This window comes from Acinonyx jubatus, chromosome X, assembly GCF_027475565.1.
Source record: "Acinonyx jubatus isolate Ajub_Pintada_27869175 chromosome X, VMU_Ajub_asm_v1.0, whole genome shotgun sequence".
Classification (NCBI taxonomy): domain Eukaryota; kingdom Metazoa; phylum Chordata; class Mammalia; order Carnivora; family Felidae; genus Acinonyx; species Acinonyx jubatus.
In genome coordinates, this window is record NC_069389.1 from 91,708,029 (window position 1) to 91,726,395 (window position 18,367).

At 40.8% G+C, this 18,367-nt stretch overlaps 1 protein-coding gene across 5 annotated transcripts in view; it reads left to right on the plus strand.

The window, feature by feature from the left end:
• The window catches only part of LUZP4 (leucine zipper protein 4), a 48,189-nt gene extending 30,590 nt beyond the window's left edge, over nucleotides 1–17,599 (plus strand). Inside the window, exons 5-8 of one of the 5 annotated variants that reach the window (XR_008289816.1) lie at nucleotides 3,860–3,941; nucleotides 12,208–12,260; nucleotides 15,687–15,807; nucleotides 16,928–17,599. Coding sequence is in view for 4 of the 5 variants with exons in the window: in XM_027054944.2 (XP_026910745.1) it covers nucleotides 3,860–3,941; nucleotides 12,208–12,260; nucleotides 15,687–15,807; nucleotides 16,928–17,026 (355 nt within the window). In the remaining variant the exon portion in view is untranslated. The other 4 variants (XM_027054944.2, XM_053201582.1, XM_053201581.1 and 1 more) reach the window with 4 other exon arrangements.
• The last annotated feature ends 768 nt before the right edge of the window (nucleotides 17,600–18,367 follow it).

Sequence of the window (18,367 nt, forward strand, 5' to 3'; positions counted from 1 at the left end):
TGAGTTGACCAGTTAGGTGTAATAATACTCTTCAGACCTGGAGTTGGCTTCTGCACCAAGTATAAAATGAAGACTTTAGTAATTTCATACCCTCACGTGAAATCTTTCCCTCAGGCCAACTTCACCAGAAGATAAAGACAAACCAGAAGTGTTTAGTACACTTCTGCCTTAAATACGTCACCAACGTACAAGCCCAGTGTGGTTTGGATAAAAAGTAGTTGTGCAAATCTCTGGAATAAAGAATGAGAGCCTATCCAGAATATTATTTATTTATGGAGACTCGCAATAACGAGTTTCAATTCTGAAAAAACCAATATGATTCTCAAAAACTCTAAACAGAATTTATCGTAAGCAGGATGTGGGTTTGGATTTGTGACACTCCAAAAATACCAGATTTCAGCTTTCAATACTTTTCTGATACGGTTAATTATATCCATAGACAGATGCCTTCCTTCTTGGCTGAAGTGATACGTAAATAGAGAGGCGTGCAGAACAAAAACTGTCTTTTGTACCCTCCACTAAGTAATTTCCATGAAGCGAATGGCAAAGTGCACCTATCTTTACATGAGCTGGGCTGTCCACCTGATGAAAGCTTTCCTAAATACAGATAACAGCTTCAGAGGAAATGAGCCTTTTAGTTTCAGAGTGCTTGCCATTTAAACTCCAACTACAGAGTGACAACCGACATCTTATTACCACTCCACCATTCCAAGTCATTCTTGAAACAGATTCAAACCTGATGATGATTGACAGATCAGATCTTTGAGTCTAAAATCCCTAATTTACTATGCATCACTCTGAAAAACAGAAGTCTTTTCAGACTAATGACTTGATTTCCCGATTTTTGTTCCCAGATTCTTCACTATTCCCTAGCCTCATTTGTTACTCAATTGTTAGTGTTTTTCTTACTTCTTGGAAGATGATGCCAGTGAGAATCTGGTCCGTGAGTTTTAAGGAAACGGCCCTTCTTGGAGTGAGTAGAGACAACATAAGAATATGAAAACATGGCTTTATGTCCCAATTCTGTCACTAAGGGCATTGGGCAAATTACTTAATATTTCTGGATCTCAGTTCCCTAATCAGTGCAAGGAGAAATTTGGGCTACGTGACTCAAGGTCTAGACCAACTGGAAACATCTTACAAGTTTATGAATTTTGGGTTTTTTATTTAAAAAAATTGTAAAAAGCCACATAAAATGACCATCTTCATCATTTTCAGGTTTACGCTTCAGTGATGTTAAGTATATTCACAGTGTTGTGAAACAGACCTATAGAACTTCTTCGTCTCGCAAAACTGAAACTCTATACCTGTTAATAACTTCCCATTTTCCTTTCACCCCAACCCCTGATAGCTCCCATTTTCCTTTCTGTTTCTGTGAATTTAACTACTCTAGATACTTCCTGTAAGTGGAATCATGTAGTGTTCCTTTTTGTTTTTGTTTTTGTTTTTGTGAGTGGCTTATTTCACTTAGCATAATATTCTCAAGGTTCATCTATGTTTGTAGCCTGTGACAGGATTTCCTTCCTTTCGAAGGCTGAACGATATTCCATTGTGTGTATATACTTTATTTATCTATTGATGGACATTTGGGTTGCTTCCACTTCTTCAAATACCCTCTCTGCTCCTCCGTCCCCTTCGGAGATTCCCATAATGCATGTATTGGCCTGCTTGATAATATACCATAAATCCCTTAGGCTCTCTTCATTTTTCTTTGTTCATTTTTATTCTGGCTTCTCCAACTCAGTGATTCCAAATGACCTTGAAATGATTTCAAATGACCTCTTCAAGTTTGCTGGTTCTTTTTGCTGCCTAATCCAATCTTCTGTCGAACCCCTCTAATGGATTTTTCGTTTCAGCTATTGTATTTTTCAGCTCCAGAATTTGTTTCGTTCTTTTTTATAGTTTCTATCTCCTTGCTGATAATCCTATTTTGTTCACGCATCATCTTCCTGATTTCCTCTGGTTGTGTATCTGTGTTCTCTTTTAGCTCGTTGAGCATCTTTATGATCATTATTTTAAATTCTTTGTCAGGTAGCTCATAGATCTGCATTCCTTTAAGGTTGATTTCTGTAGCTGTATTTTGGTTGATTGGACCAAGTCTCTGATTCTTTGTGCGTCTTATAATTTTTGCCGGGATTTGCGCATTTGAAAAAACAAGCACTTTTCCCAGTCTTTACGTTCTGGCTTCGCGCAGGGGAAATCTACTGTCTGGGGAGTTCTAGCACCTCTCAAACCTTTTATAACCTCTTGTTCCCCTTGGCAGCTGCCTGCAGAACTGCAGCTCTGATATGCTGCTTGCCTCTGTTTTCAGTAGCTTCCAAACTCTGGCCTTGGTCTCATTAATGCTCTGAGTCTGGTGAAACAAAAAAACTAGCCCCTCAGGCAGCCCCCAGAGAAACCAGAACATTGGATACATGGTCTCCTCTTTAGTTTCCATCCCAAGGGTGGAGCCCTAGTCCAGGGGTTTCCTCGCGGTTGCTCTATGCTCATTGCATAGGGGGAGGGACAAAAATAGGTGCACTAAACGCGGGGAACATTCCTCCCCCATTCACTGGAATCCCTTCTTGGTTTTACAATAGCCAGAGTGCTGTAGTTTCTCAGCTGGTCCCTGGAGTTCTTACAGAGGTAGTCTAGTCTATATGTTGGTTTTATTTATTGATTTTTTACTAAAAAAATTTTTTTGTTAATGTTTATTTTTGAGAGGGAGAGAGACAGAGTGTGAGTGGGGGAGGGACAGAGAGAGAGGGAGACACAGAATCCGAAGCAGGCTCCAGGCTCCACTCCGAGCTGTCAGCGTAGAGCCTGACGCAGGGCTTGAACTCATGAATTTTGAGATCATGACCTGAGCTGAAGTCGGATGCTTAACCGACTGCACCACCCAGGCGCCCCTATATGTTATTTTTAATGGAGTGTGTCTCTTAGGCAAAAAAGGGCCTATAGCTTCCTAGTCTGCTGTTGTCTTCCTCAGCTTGGGCTGCCATGTCAAAATACCACAGATTGGGTACTCTAAACAACAGAAATCTATTTCTCACAGTTCTGGAGCCTGGAAGTCTGACATCAGGGGGCCAGCATGGTCGGGTTCTGGTGAGAGCTCTCTTCCTGTCTAGCCACCTTGTCTCTGTGTTCTAACATGGTGGAGGGAGAGCAAACTCTGGGCTCTTCCTCTTTTTTTTTTTTTTTTTAATTTTTTTTTCAACGTTTATTTATTTTTGAGACAGAGAGAGACAGAGCATGAACAGGGGAGGGGCAGAGAGAGAGGGAGACACAGAATCTGAAGCAGGGTGAAGGCTCTGAGCGGTCAGCAGAGAGCCCGACGCGGGGCTCGAACTCACGGGCCGTGAGATCATGACCTGAGCCGAAGTCGGACGTGTAACCGACCAAGCCACCCAGGCGCCCCTGGGCTCTTCCTCTTCTTATAAGGACACAAAATCCCATCATGGGGACCCCATCCTCATGACCTCACCTGAGCCTAATTACTTCCCAAAAGACCCCTCCTCCAGGTACTATCGCATTGGGGGTTAGGTCTTTAGCATATGAATTTCGAGGAAACAAAACACTGAGTCTGTAAATGCTGTCTTGCTGACGTTACTCTGAAATAAAAATTTAAATAGAAATATTCAATTGCCTGGTTAACTTCTGATCTTTGCTATGCATGCGGTGAATAAAAATGCACCGCTAAGCTGAAAATCACTTAGCGAAACACTATTCTGTATTCTGATCGCATCTAGCATTCAGTCTTCAATCAGATGTTTAAATATGTATAATAAAACAATATTGCTTGAAGACATACATTTTACATAATTTCACTCAGTATAAAAGGTTGTTGCTTTAAAATATCACCATTTATGATTTGTGTCAGGTTTTTAACAATGAAAAGAAGGCGTGAACACTTCCAGAAACAGGTGTATCGAAGACATGATCAAATGAACAGGAATCGAAGGGTAAGTATCAGCCTTTGCGATTTTATAGCACAGATTCTATGTAGATTTTTTTATGTCGTTTTCATTTGAACCGGCTTTCTTTTTTGTAGCCATTTTTCTTCTAGTACTACGTTTTGGCATCTGCTTATATTGATGATTACTTTAGTTAGTTAGTATTTATTTATTTTACTCTTTATTAATTTTATTTTTTTAACTTATATCCAAATTAGTTAGCATACAGTGCAACAGTGATTTCAGGAGTAGATTCCTTAATGCCCCTTCCCCATTTAGCCCATCCCCCCTCCCACCACCCCTCCAGGAACCCTCAGTTTGTTCTCCATATTTAGGAGTCTCTTCTGTTTTGTCCCCCTCCCTGTTTTTGTATTGTTTTTGTTTCCCTTCCCTTATGTTCATCTGTTCTCTGTCTTAAAGTCCTCATATGAGTGAAGTCCTACGATATTTTTCTTTCCCTGACTGACTAGATGATTACTGTAATATGTGGTAAAACCTGTCTACCAACATCAGTGTAGGAAGAAACCTTGTATGTCAACCGTGTCTGCATGTTTCCAGCCTTGCAGTATAGGTGCTTGCAAAAGGTTCCCCCTTCCCTTCCGTTACCCGCATTTCTACCTTATATTATTTAATTTAGCTTCGAAGTGGGCATTAGACAAAAATGAGTTGGGTTACAAATAAAACTTACTCGTAGTATTGATTTATTTATTTTGAGATAGGCTCCACACCCAACGTGGGACTTGAATTCATGACCCTGAGATCAAGAGTCACACGCTCCACTGAACTGAGCTACCCAGACACCCCAGTAGCACATGTTACCTTAAACATTCTTTTACAGTCCTTGAATCCCCAGGGCATTGTCTTTATTTTATTACTTACTTACTTATTGGAGTGCTGTGAGTAACAGTTGCAAGAAATGCTGTATATTGACTGAGCCAATTAAACCTATTTTGCTGGAAACGTCCAACTTTATTACAGAGCTCACGTGTTTGACCTAAGTATGTATGTATTTATTTATTTATTTATTTTCAACATTTATTTATTTTTGGGACAGAGAGAGACAGAGCATGCACGGGGGAGGGGCAGAGAGAGAGAGAGGGAGACACAGAATCGGAAACAGGCTCCAGGCTCCGAGCCGTCAGCCCAGAGCCCGACGCGGGGCTCGAACTCCCGGACCGCGAGATCGCGACCTGGCTGAAGTCGGACGCTTAACCGACTGCGCCACCCGGGCGCCCCTGACCTAAGTATTTAGATGAAAAGCTCTATTAAGTAGGTGTAGCTCTTACATGAGACACCTAATACTTGCTTACTCCTACACATGCCACTCTGGTATTTTTCCCGATACCTCTTCACCTGTAGGAAAAGACAGGGTGGCTTAGATGGCAATGTGATACAGGGTAAACCGTTCTGGTTTGGGTCTGAGAGACGTGACTTCCCTTCCTGGCTAATCTCCTTACGAGCTGTGTGTATGACCTTGTACAAGTCACTTTCCCTGCTCTCGGTGTCCGTTTTCTTTCCCTGTAAATAAGGTTAACATGAAAGACATCTATAAGATATCCAAAGAGATCTAAGTGGTGTGGTGTGGTGACTAATGACAGGGGCTTTGGACTCACACTTGGATGGAATCGTATTTCTACCACTTAATACCAGTCTAATCAATTTCAGGATACCCACGCTGTTTTCAGTGTTTATGTCTCTGAAAGCAGGAAGTGCCTTACATTTGCTATGGTATACCATAGTTAAGTTGGAAAGTTTAAACACTTTTTCCGGGGCATCCGGGTGGCTCAGTCAGTTGAGCATGTGACTCTGGATTTCAGCTCAGGTCATGATCCCAGGGTCACGGGGTCGGGCATGCGTCAGGCTCTGCGCTGAGCTCAAGGTTCTCTCTCTCTGTCTGCCCTGCTCTCCCTCTCTTTCTCTCAAATAAATAAATAAATAAATAAATAAAATAAAAGCTCTTTCAGCGATATGTAAAATAACAGTGCATTTTATAATCATTGGTATGTTAGATTCGATGAAACATGGTAGCAGAGGTACCCTGGGCCCGTCCCTTTGAGCCTGCTTCCTCAGCTATAAAATGGCGATAATATTGACCTCATAGGTTGTTGTGATGATTAATTGAAATACGTGTAAACATTTTAGGATAGAGACTTATGGTAAGTGTTCTATAATTGGAGTTCTTAGTATTTTATTATTGCTCTGATGATGATTATATCGAATTATACATTATAATTACCAAATGTTCATGATGGCCATATAGACATGATTACTTTAAAAATCCATGGCTTTTTAAAAGTTCTTACATTCTGGGGCAACTGAGTGGCTCAGTTGGTTAAGAGTCTGACTCTTGATTTCGGCTCAGATCATGACCTCACAGTCATGAGATTGAGCCCTCCATCAGGCTCTGTGCTGGGCATGGAGCCTGCTTGAGATTCTCTCTCTCCCTTTCCCTCTGCCCCTCCCCTGCTCTCTCTCCCTCTCAAAATAAAGTCCTTGCAGGGGGGCCCGGGTGGCTCAGTCGGTTAAGCGTCCAACTTCAACTCAGGTCACAATCTCACGGTCCGTGAGTTCGAGCCCCGCGTTGGGCTCTGGGCTGATGGCTCAGAGCCTGGAGCCTGCTTCGGACTCTGTCTCTCCCTCTCTCTCTCTGCCCCTCCCCCATTCATGCTCTGTCTCTCTCTGTCTCAAAAATAAATAAACATTACAAAAAAAAGAGTCCTTGCATTCTAATTCATTTTATGTAATAGATAGATAGTCGAGATTTTCAATGTGAAGTAAAAATTCCCCTTGAGAACATAGGGCCAAATATGAATATTTTTAAAATAGGAACAAAATCTCTAATAGGCTTCCACATGGATACAGTTACAACCTCGTAAGTGTTTCTGTGTGCCCATTCATTTCTTGAATCTGACCTGAGTTCCTACCTTTCTAACGAATTTTGCTGTCAAAAGATTTTTAGTACTTCTTTGTTGTCAAATTCAATGTCCTTTTCTTGGTCCTTTCTTTCTCTTTGTAGTATTTCATTTCTTTATTTGACACTTTTGAGCTCTCATTACATTTCAGAAATGTGCTATGTACTTGAGAAAGAAAGAAAGAAAACGAAGGAAAGAAAGGGAGAAAAGAGAGAAGGAAGGAGGGAAGAGAGAGAAGGAAAGAGTGAGGGAGGGAGAGAGACAGACAGACACACAGAGACAGAGAGAGAGAAGCATAGCAAAAATACTTAGAGGTGGGCACAAGGTACAAACCAGCTAAGGAAATTATAGGAAGGGAGAGAGTGTTTGAGTTGAATCCTAAAGGCTGAGTAAAAGTAAGCAAAGCAGAAATGATGGGAAAGGCATTCTGATCAGAGGAAACAACATGATTAAAGTTACAGAAGTGGGGCACCTGGGTGGCTCAGTCGGTTGATTGTCTGACTCTTGATTTCGGCTCAGGTCATGATCCCATTGTGGGGCTCAGGTTGTGGGACTGAGCCCCACATCTGGCTCTACGCTGAGCATGGAACCTAGTTGGGATTCTCTCTCTGCCTCTCTCCCCAACCCCCTAGAAAAAAAATTAAAGGTACAGAAGTGAAAGAAAGCATGGCATGTTTGGTAAACTGCAATTAGCTTGGTTTGACCAGACTGCAGTAGTTTTCCAACTCTGTACTTGCAGAGGTCTAGGGGTTTTGAAGAAGTGCCTTAGGGGCCAACGAAGGCACTTTTGCTTTTCAGGATTTTGCATATTGGGATACCAAATTAAGATTTTGTTAGAACTAGGTTTTCTACCACTTTATTTTTTTTGTTTTTAAAGATTATTTTTTAATCGCTATTGACTTTTGAGAGCGAGCGAGAGCGGGGGAGGGGCAGAGAGAGAGAGAGAGAGGGAGACACAGAATCTGAAGCAGGCTCCAGGCTCTGAGCCGTCAGCGCAGAGCCCGACGCGGGGCTCGAACTCACGGACCGTGAGATCATGACCTGAGCCGAAGTCGGCCGCTTAAGTGACACAGCCACCCAGGCGCCCCGGTTTTCTACCACTTTAAAAAATTAGTTTGAAAAATCACTGAGCTGAAGTGGAAAGTGTGTGGGCAGAGCTGTTGAGAGGTGAGCATGAAGAGGTAGGGTGTCAGGAGCCAGATCACCGAGGGCCTGCGTGCCACGCTGGAGTATGGATTTTATATCGAGGGCAGTGTAGAAGTATGTATGGAAAGACCTTAAGGAAGGAACTGGCATTGATCAATTTATTTTCAGAAATAATCACATTTGGCTCAAATCCCTTTTTTACAATAGTTTCAAGTTCTAATTCCTGTTCCTTTCCCCCCATTTCCTCCTATTCTTCTGTCTTCTACTTTGGCTTCTCTATACCTAGTTAAGCTCCGGACTAATCTGCTGTGATTGCGACTGGTTTGCATATAAACCATAGCTTCATTCTCGAGGCATCCTTAGCCTTCTTTAGTTCTTGGCAAAGACCCCATTAACTGGCGTTGCTGATGGAACATGGGTGAGCCTATGTGAGACTCTGTTTAACTCCTGGAGTCATTGCCATTAGACACGCATCCGTATCGAATTCAGGGCTGTCTTCCATGGCATATTTACGTGTAAACACTAATATGTGCTTCCAACCTAAACACGAACTTTCTGATAAGAGGATATTTGATCTGTACCCATTAACTTTGAAGAATAACTACATGTGTGATGGTGCTTTAAAAAAAAAAAAGTTTTTCTTTTTGAGAGAGAAAGAGAGCAAGCAAGGGAAGGGCAGAGAGACAGGGGGACCGAGGATCTGAAGCGGGCTCTGCGCTGACAGCAGAGATCCTGATGTGTGGCTCGAACTCACGAACCATGAGATCACGACCCAAGCCAAAGTCAGATGCTTAACTGACTGAACCATGCAGGAGCCCCTGTTATGGTGCTTTTATAGTCTCCTGGCTCGATGGGCTTTTTGGCTGCTATTATGTTGTTTGTAAGGCTGTTAGTACCAAATCTGCTTGCAAACTGTAATTGTGGTTACAATTTGATATAAAAACAGTTGGATCACGAAACACCGGTTACATATAAGCGGCTGCACTGAAACCAGTTCAGTTATGGAGTGATCTGGACCAATTCATGTTTGAATGGAATGTTTTCATCATGCTTTGGTTTGTTTCATTGACCGCATGTAGGTGTAAACTATGTTGTCACTTACAAAGTAATTACACGGATAAGGGATTTAAGGTAACTATTGGAAAAAATCCTAACTTACACATGAAATGTCTGACCGGGATACAGGTAAGACTTTCTAAAATTATTAGGATGATACAATTCTCCATCTCAGCTGTTTTTTGTTCTTTGGTTTGTTTCAGAAGTAGAACTTCGCGATTCATCACTTACATATAACATCGAGTGCTCATCCCAACAAGTGCCCTCCTTAAATGCCCACCACCCATTTAGCCCATCCCCCCACCCACCTTCCCTCCAGCAACCCTCAGTTCTCTGTATTTAAGAGCCTTTTATGGTTTGCCTCCCTCTGTGTTTCATCTTATTTTTCCTTCCCTTCCTCTATGTTCATCTGTTGTGTTTCTCAAATTCCACATAAGAGTGAAATCATATGATATTTGTCTTTCTTTGACTGACTTATTTCACTTGGAACACTCCTGTTAATTCCACGTTGTTGCAGATGGCAAGATTTCATTCTTTTTCATCGCCAAGTAGTATTCCATTATATGTATGTATGTATGTATATATACGTACACCTATATGTGTGTGTGTATATATGTATATTTTTTTCTTTAGCCATTCATCAGTCGATGGACATTTGGGCTCTTTCCACAATTTGGATATTGTTGATAGTGCTGCTATATACGGGATATATATGCCCCTTCAAATCGGCATTTTTATATCCTTTGGATAGATACCTAGTAGTGCAATTGCTGGGTCATAGGGAAGTTCTATTTTTAATTTTTTAAGGAGCCCCCATATTGTTTTTCAGAGTGGCTGCACCACTTTGCATTCCCACCAGCAGGGCAAAAGAGTTCCTCTTTCTCTGCATCCTTGCCAACATCTGTTGTTTCCTGAGTCGTTAGTTCGCCATTCTGACAGGTGTGAGGTGGTATCTCATTGTGGTTTTGATTTATATTTCCCTGATGATGAGTGATGTTGAGCATCTTTTCCTGTCTGTTAGCCATCTGGATGTCTTCTTTGGAGAAGTGTCTGTCTGTGTCTTTTGCCCATTTCTTCACTGGATTATTTGTTTTTTGGGTGTTGAGTTTGGTAAGTTCTTTATAGATTTTGGATACAAACCCTTTATCTGATATGTCATTTGCAAACGTCTTCTCCTATTCCATTGGTCGCCTTTTAGTTTTGTTGATTGTTTCCTTCATTGTGCAGAAGTTTTTATCTTGATGCGGTCCCAGTAGCTCATTTTTGCTTTCACTTCCCTTGCCTCCAGAGACATGTCAAGTAAGAAGTTGCTGTGGCCAAGGTCAGAGAGGTTGCTGCCTGTTTTCTCCTGTAGGTTTTAGGTCTTACATCTGTATTGAGTTTATTTTTGTGTATGGTTTAAGAAAGTGGTACCTGTTCATTCTTCTGCATCTCACTATCCAGTGTTCCCAGCACCATTTGCTGAAGAGACGGGGTTTTTTTCTGTTGGATACTCTTTCCTGCTTTGTGGAAGATTAGTTGGCCATATATTTGTGGGTCCATTTCTGGGTTCTCTCTTCTACTCCAGTGATCTATGTGTCTGTCTTTGTGCCAGTTCCATACTATCTTGATGATTACAACTTTGTAATACAGCTTGAAGTCCGGAATTGTGATGCCTCCAGCTTTGGTTTTCTTTTTTGGGATTGCTTTGGCTATTCGGGGTCTTTTCTGGTTCCATACAAATTTTAGGACTGTTCTAGCTCTGTGAAGAATGCTGTTGGTATTTTGATTGGGATTGCATTGAATGTGTAGATTGCTTTGGGTAGTATCGACATTTTAACAATATTTATTCTTCCAATCCATGAGCATGGGATGTTTTTCCATGTCTTTGTGTCTCCTTCCATTTCTTTCATAAGCTTTCTATAGTTTTCAGTGTACAGATATTTTACCTCTTTGGTTAGGTTTACTCCTAAGTATCTTTTGGTTTTGGGTGCAATTGTAAATGGAATCGATTCCTTGGTGTCTCTTTCTGCTGCTTCATTATCGGTGTATAGGAATGCAGCTGATCTCTGTACATTGATTTTATATCCTGTGACTTTGCTGAATTCATGGATCAGTTCTACCAGTTTTTTGGTGGAGTCTTTCGGGTTTTCCATGTGAGAGTATCATGTCATCTGTGAAGAGTGAAAGTTCGATTTCTTTCTTCCCGATTTGGATGTCTTTTATTTCTTTTTGTTGTCTGATTGCTGAGGCTAGGACTTCCAACACTATGTTGAATAACAGTGGTGAGAGTGGACATTCCTGTCATGTTCCTGATCTTACAGGGAAAGTTCTCAGTTTTTCCCCATTGGGGATGATGTTAGTTGTGGGCCTTTCATATATGACTTTGGTGATGTTGAGGCATGTTCCTTCTATCCCTACTTCCTTGAGGGTTTTTATCAAGAAAGGATGCCTTATTTTGTCAAATGCTTCTTTCCACACCTATTAAAAGGATCATATGGCTATCTTTTCTTTTATTAATGTGGTATATTGGGTTGATTGATTTGCAAATATTGGACCAGCCCTGCAGCCCAGGAATAAATCCCACTTGACCATAGTGAATCATTCTTTTAATGTGCTGTTGAATTCGATTTGCTAGCATATTGCTGAGAATTTTTGCATCCAGCTTCATCAGGGATATGGGCCTGTAATTCTCCTTTTTAGTGGGGCCTTTGTCTGGTTTTAGCTGTCTTTCAAAAAAATTTTTTTAACTAATCTCTACGCCCAACATGGGGCTTGAACTCACAACCCCAAGATCAAGACTTGCACGTTCTATTGACTGAGCCAGCCAGGCACCCCCTATCTTAAATACAATCAATATTACAGGCTTATTCTGTAAAGGTTATAAGGACACGCTTTGTGGATTTTATCTACAATTATTATCTTTCCCCTAGATCCAGACCAGTACTGTGGCATTTGACTTTTCCAAATCCCCATTTCCTAATTTGTTATGTAAGGACCCACTGGCTTTGACATTCTTGCATCTGTGCATAGGGGAGAAAAATCTGAAATTGAATGTTAGATGGAGGATCAAGCAACAAGAATATTGTCACTGAAAATGTCAATTTAAAATAAAGAAAATAAGCATCTGGTGCTGAGTAAGGATGGCTTTTGCATGATTTGTCTCCACTTTCCCCATTTAGATATCACCAGAAAATGGCCGCAGATCCCACGAAAGCGATCGAAGACGTGAAAGGTAATTGCAGATAGACATCGGTACAGTAAATTTAACTCTTCTTAGGGGAAAAAATGAAACAAAGATAAATACAGGTAGCTTACAGGGAGAGGCTTCTAGAATGATCCTGAACAATCCGTACCAATCTGTTTGATAATCCCAATATCGAACCAGAAAATTCGTGATTAAAACGGCCAGGCTTGATTTTACGGTTATGTCTGAGATGTCCTGGCTTCGTTTTCCTATGGCGGATATACATGTCTTGGTGTTCTATCCTTTCTACTTAACGTGTGCAGGAATTGCCACCTGAAGACTGAAGAATTCAGTACCATGAAGAATTTTCATTATTTAATCTGAAAATTAAAACCCCCTGCCCTTTATAATATATACCAGACATGCTAAGTAAATTTCAGTGTTCCAGATGATCTTGGTTTCAAGCATGCAGGGCTCTGCCAGGTGAAATTGTCAGGAGCGTTTGTGTAACCCTTCAGAACTACAGCCATGAAAGAAGGAGTCCTGTTATATACCTTTAAAATGGGCCTAACCAAGAGCATCTGCGGAAGGGCTCAAAGAGCTGTGGACGTAGGAGCAGATTCATGATAATAGCATTTACTGAGTGCCGATTATGTGCTAGGCCCTGTGCTAAGCACTTTTACGTTTGTGATATAATTTACTCCCCAGCAATCCTGTGAGGTAGGTACGAACATGTCCATGTTACAGATGAATAAAATAAGCTCCAGACAGTCTATTAACTTCCTTGAAGCAATACGACTAATAACGTAATTCAGATTTTGAGTAATTTATTCAAATTTGGTTTGCGTGGCTACAAAGCCGTGGGCCTTCTACTCTTGTATGTTGTGTCTCCACAAGTGCAAGTAAAGACGAGGTTAAATTCTTTAAAAGCCTAGCTTATTAGTTTTCTGTTGTTGCTTAACCAAATGACCACAAACCGTTGAAAACCACACTCATTTGTGATCTCAGAATTCTGTAGCTCAGACGTCCAGGGGTGCTGGGCTGGTTTTCCACCTAGGGCCTTATGGGGCTGAAATCAAGTTGCTGGCCCTGGGATGTACTCCTATCTGGAGGCTCTGGGGAAGAATCTGCTTCCAACCTCCTTCTAGTTGTTCCTTGAGGTTGTGGGAATGCGGTTTTCTGTTTCCTTCCTGGCTGTCAGTCAGGGGTCACTCTGCTTCTAGAGGGAGCCTGAATTCCCTTGCATGCGGCCCCTCCATCTACCAACCAGCAACAGCATGTCATGTCATGTCTGTCTTTCTTTCTTTCTTTCTTTCTTTCTTTCTTTCTTTCAAGATTTTTATTTTTAAGTGATTTCTATACCCAACGTGGGGCTTGAACTCACAACCCCAAGATCCAGAGTCACATGCTCTACCGAGTGAGCCAGCCAAGTGCCCCTCCTTCTTACTCTTTGCCCCCTCTTTTGCTTTTATCATGTGATTAGATTAGGCCAACCCAGATAAACCAGGATAATCTCCTTATTTTAAAAGTCCATTGAGTTAACTAAAAAATAAATGAATAAAGTAAAAAAAGAAAGTCCATTGACTTGTAACTTGAATTACATCTACAAGGTCTCTTTTGCCAGATAAAGTAATATATTCATGGATGTGCTGTCTCATCACAGTCGCAGTTCTGGTGCAATTCTTTGGGGATTATTTTTGGAATTCTGCCTGCCGCATTTAGAATGTTACACTTACGTGCTTTTAAAATTAGCAATGGGATATATTGTGTTCAGTAAATAAAAAAAACATTTACACGTTCTGTGGAATGTTAAGGAAAAGGAAAGAGAACATGTGACTAAAAGTTAATTAGGAAACTAATATCTATTTAATTACTCAGAGCACTCTCTCTTCTTTCTTTTTTTTTTTTTGAATTTTTTTTAACGTTTATTTATTTTTGAGACAGAGACAGAGCATGAACGGGGGAGAGCCAGAGAGAGAGGGAGACACAGAATCTGAAACAGGCTCCAGGCTCTGAGCCGTCAGCCCAGAGCCCGACGCGGGGCTCGAACTCACGGACCACGAGATCGTGACCTGGCTGAAGTCGGACGCTTAACCGACTGAGCCACCCAGGCACCCCGCACTCTCTCTTTTTTCCAAGTCAAACACTGTTTTTGGTCCCGTTGGGTCCCAGCAGGAACAATATCTATAACCAGGAAAAAAGAGCAACAGTGAAAGAAATCACCTGACTTATTTTAAAACCACTGGCTACCCCACCTTAACTGATAATATCAAGATAACCCCTTAGCAGTTAGGCTTTAGTTATTCTCTGCTTCTTACAGAGGGTGGCTACTCTTGAGATAGCCAGGCTGCTGCTTCTATTAATTTCTGTGTATCCACATGTTCCAGCTACTTAAAACAGAATTGGTTTTTAAAGTTTATTTTAATTTTGAGAGACAGAGAGAGCACACACAGGCAGGAGAGGGGCAGAGTGGGGGAGAGAGAGAGAATCCCAGGCAGGCTCAGTGCTGTCAGCAGAGAGCCCGATGGGGGACTGTAACTCACGGACTGAACCGTGAGATCATGACCTGAGCCAAAACCGGGAGCTGGACGCTTAACCGACTGAGCCACCCAGGCACTCCCAGCTACTTTTTAAATAACAACTTTATTGAGGTATAATTTTCATACCATAAAGCTCACCCACTTAAAGTATACAACTCAGTGGCTTGTGGTATATTAACAGAGTATGTCACCATCACAATAATCTAATTATAGAACATTTTCATTAGCCCCTAAAGAAACTCCTTGTACCCATTAGTAGTCACTCCCTCTTTTTAAAAAAAAAAAATTTTTTTTTTAACGTTTATTTATTTTTGAGACAGAGAGAGACAGAGCATGAACAGGGGAGGGTCAGAGAGAGGGAGACACAGAATCGGAAACAGGCTCCAGGCTCTGAGCTGCCAGCACACAGCCCGACGCGGGGCTGGAACTCAAGGAGCACGAGATCATGACCTGAGGTGAAGTCGGCCGCTTAACCGACTGAGCCACCCAGGCGCCCCTAGTCACTCCCTCTTAACTCCCTTACCTCCCTCCCCACTCCAGCCCAAGGCACCTACTAATCCATTTTCTTTATATATAGAGGCTGTGGCTACTTTTGTTCCAAAATGCTTCTAGGTATGACCATACTGAAATAATAGCAAAGCTGCTTTGGCATTTGAGGAGTAGAAAAACTCGTCTTGTGGTTTTGAAGAAACAATATAAAAAAAGGCTAGATTCATGCATACAAGTGATCTTCTTGGATGCTATGCAAAGATTCCTCAATTCAATACTTGGAACCTTAATGCTAAAAGGAACTTTGAAGATTCTTGAGTAAAACGTCTTCATTATGCAGCTGGTGGAAATGAGACCTAGAGAGGTTAAGTTAAATAGCCCAAAGTTGCTCATCTAATTGTGCCCGTCAAATACATTTTTATTAAATATTATACTTAATTGACAGATACACGAGATGTGATGCTAAAGCTTTACACCTAAGAAATAAAAATACTTCAACCAATAGTTCTCTGCAGGAGCCCAAAGAAATAAGCCCGAAATTCAACTTTCAAGCAACTGGTCATCAGGTAAATGTAATAGAATAGCACCATAAGCTTCGCCCATGAGATGTTAAAGAATCCATGCGTAGTTTAAATATATATAAGGATTATCTGTTATGTATAGGGAAAAAAATAGTTAAACAAAGCCTGTCCGGAGCCCTTTGATACACAAGAAGTTTCTTCCCTGTATTTCACTTCTTTTGCTAAGGACACAAAGGTCAAGAAAACAAGCTGACCTCAATTATTCATTCTCAAGGTGAACTTCAAGTCAGATACGGATTTAGTTCAGTCCACTGTGTGTTCACATCTGTAGTGGCCTTAAGGCTCAAGATGGTCGAGGCACCTTTCCAAGGAGATAATGTGTTTACCAAACTATATACTACAGCAAAAACAAAAACAAAAATGCTAATGTATAATGTTAGCAACAGGTGAAATTAACCAGAGGACCCTGTTCCACTCATATTCTGATTGTGTTCTGCATAAAAGCATATATGACTCAGAATTAGAAAATGGGCAATATATAGTAATGGCTAGACTGCCTATGCCTCAGAGCAGTATCAGTCTGGCTTCTGATTTAGGTTTCGGGGTGGTATTAAAAGGGTATTGCTTGAAAATGGAGAAAGAAACGTAGGCTCAGTGACCGTCTATACAAGGAAGAAACTGGAAGTTAAGTCTTGGGAGATCTTTGAGGTATTCCAGCTGGTTATAGACTAATAATACCACTTGGAAGTCACTTAGCCCCCGGGGTGTCTTCACAAGGCAGATTACCAAATTCCTGGGCACAGTTAAGGCATTCAGTCTCCACTGCATCGAAGCAAGCCTGACCCTCATCCTGTGGAAGCTTACCCACTTACTCTATGAGTAATTGCTTTCTTCACTACCTCTTCAATTAAAGCCGTTTGATGACACTGTTTAGCCTGTAAGAATCCAAGAGGTGGCCTTGGTGGTCTACCTCAGAGCAGGCAAAGTCTCTCATGCTTTTAGGGTCGCAGAGCAGAGTGCTGTATAGTTTCTTCAAACTCACAATCTTGTCTCTGGTCGCTCGCAGTCTCCTTCAACCACCCCGTCTACTTTAACAATCAAGTTTCGTTGAGTATTTTTAAATATTGCTAAACCACTAAAGCCATAGCTTTTCTTTCCTTCACAGACTAAGCTTTCACTAAATGAAAGATTCTCTAAGCTGACAACGAAGAAAACGCCAGAATCAGTTGTCAATTCTGAAGACCAAAAAGTCCTTTCCTCTTAAAGTGTTGCTGTTAACAAGGATATTGTAGCGAGTTTATGCTAGACGATAGACATATGCTTTCAGTATTTACCTTTTTGCTTCTCTTGTTAATGTATCTTTTCTTAAGTACGCTTTGATGCAAGTAACCTGTCAACAATGTTTACATAAGAGAAAAAAAATGTTTACTTTGTGTGCATAAAAGAACGGAGAAATGAGTAAGAAGTAGGAAAGATGATTTAGAATGAGACATGTTAGGAAGACAGCTAGGTTTTCAGAATGACTTGTCTTCAATGGTAGAGAATATATTTCTTTTCTTTTTTTATTTTTTGTTGCTTTGATTTTAAGTTGTTCTTTGAGCTCAAGAACCCACATGGGAATCTTAAATAGATTGTATTTCAACAGTAGAGCAAGATTATTGTTGAGCATCTTCGATGATAAAATATTCTCTGCCTCAAAAGTTAGTAAGATTGAACTGTACTCTTCATGAAAAAGATAAATTGGTATCCAAGCCTTTTCACTTTTTCTGGGAAATTATGCTTTTGCTTTTGATATGAACTTATAAGAATTTCAAATTGTTCTACTGTAATTTGCTGTGAATGTATTAAGGTAATAAAGTTTAAATACAAATGTGGCTTTTTGTCTTTCCATTGATATTTGGGGTCCAAAGTACCGATGGTCCTGAATAATGATACACACAGACTATCGAAGTGTAATTTGGATGTCAACTGTGTCCAGCTAAGCCTGTTGTTATAATACACTAAAAATAGTGGTTTATTAGTATTTCCTACTTCCATAAGACTTTCAGCCTCATTTAATAAATCTTGCCCTCACATTTATTTGTGCAAAGAACATGAAATGCAATATAGAAATATAAGAATAGTTGGATTCTAGTCTGACTCATTTATACCATTGTTTTCTGAACCAAATTAACAAATGGTTGAACCATTGAGTTGAAAAGCAAAGCCATGATCAGTTTGACCCAAGGTCTCTACATTTTGTGGTAGCTTTGCTCCGAGGGTCTCACCTTGAATATGGAGAATGACGACGTGCATGAAGCTTCATACTGTAATTTGCAGCAAGTGATTTGGGAGAGAATGTTTCTTCAGATCACAAAACCAATACACGTTCCTTGAAGAAATTTTAGAAAACACAAAATACCGTAAAAACCCACATGCATAACAACTGTGATCTCTACCTCCATATGTATTTCATTGACACAAAGATTGCTTCCATAGCAAAGCTTTCTTTCCGCGGTAGGTATCCAGTTTCCCATTGCTAGACATTCGGGCTGCATCTAGTTTGAGTTTTTGTAAATGAATTGCTGGATTAAAGAGTACTTATTTAGAATGTGACACATATTAA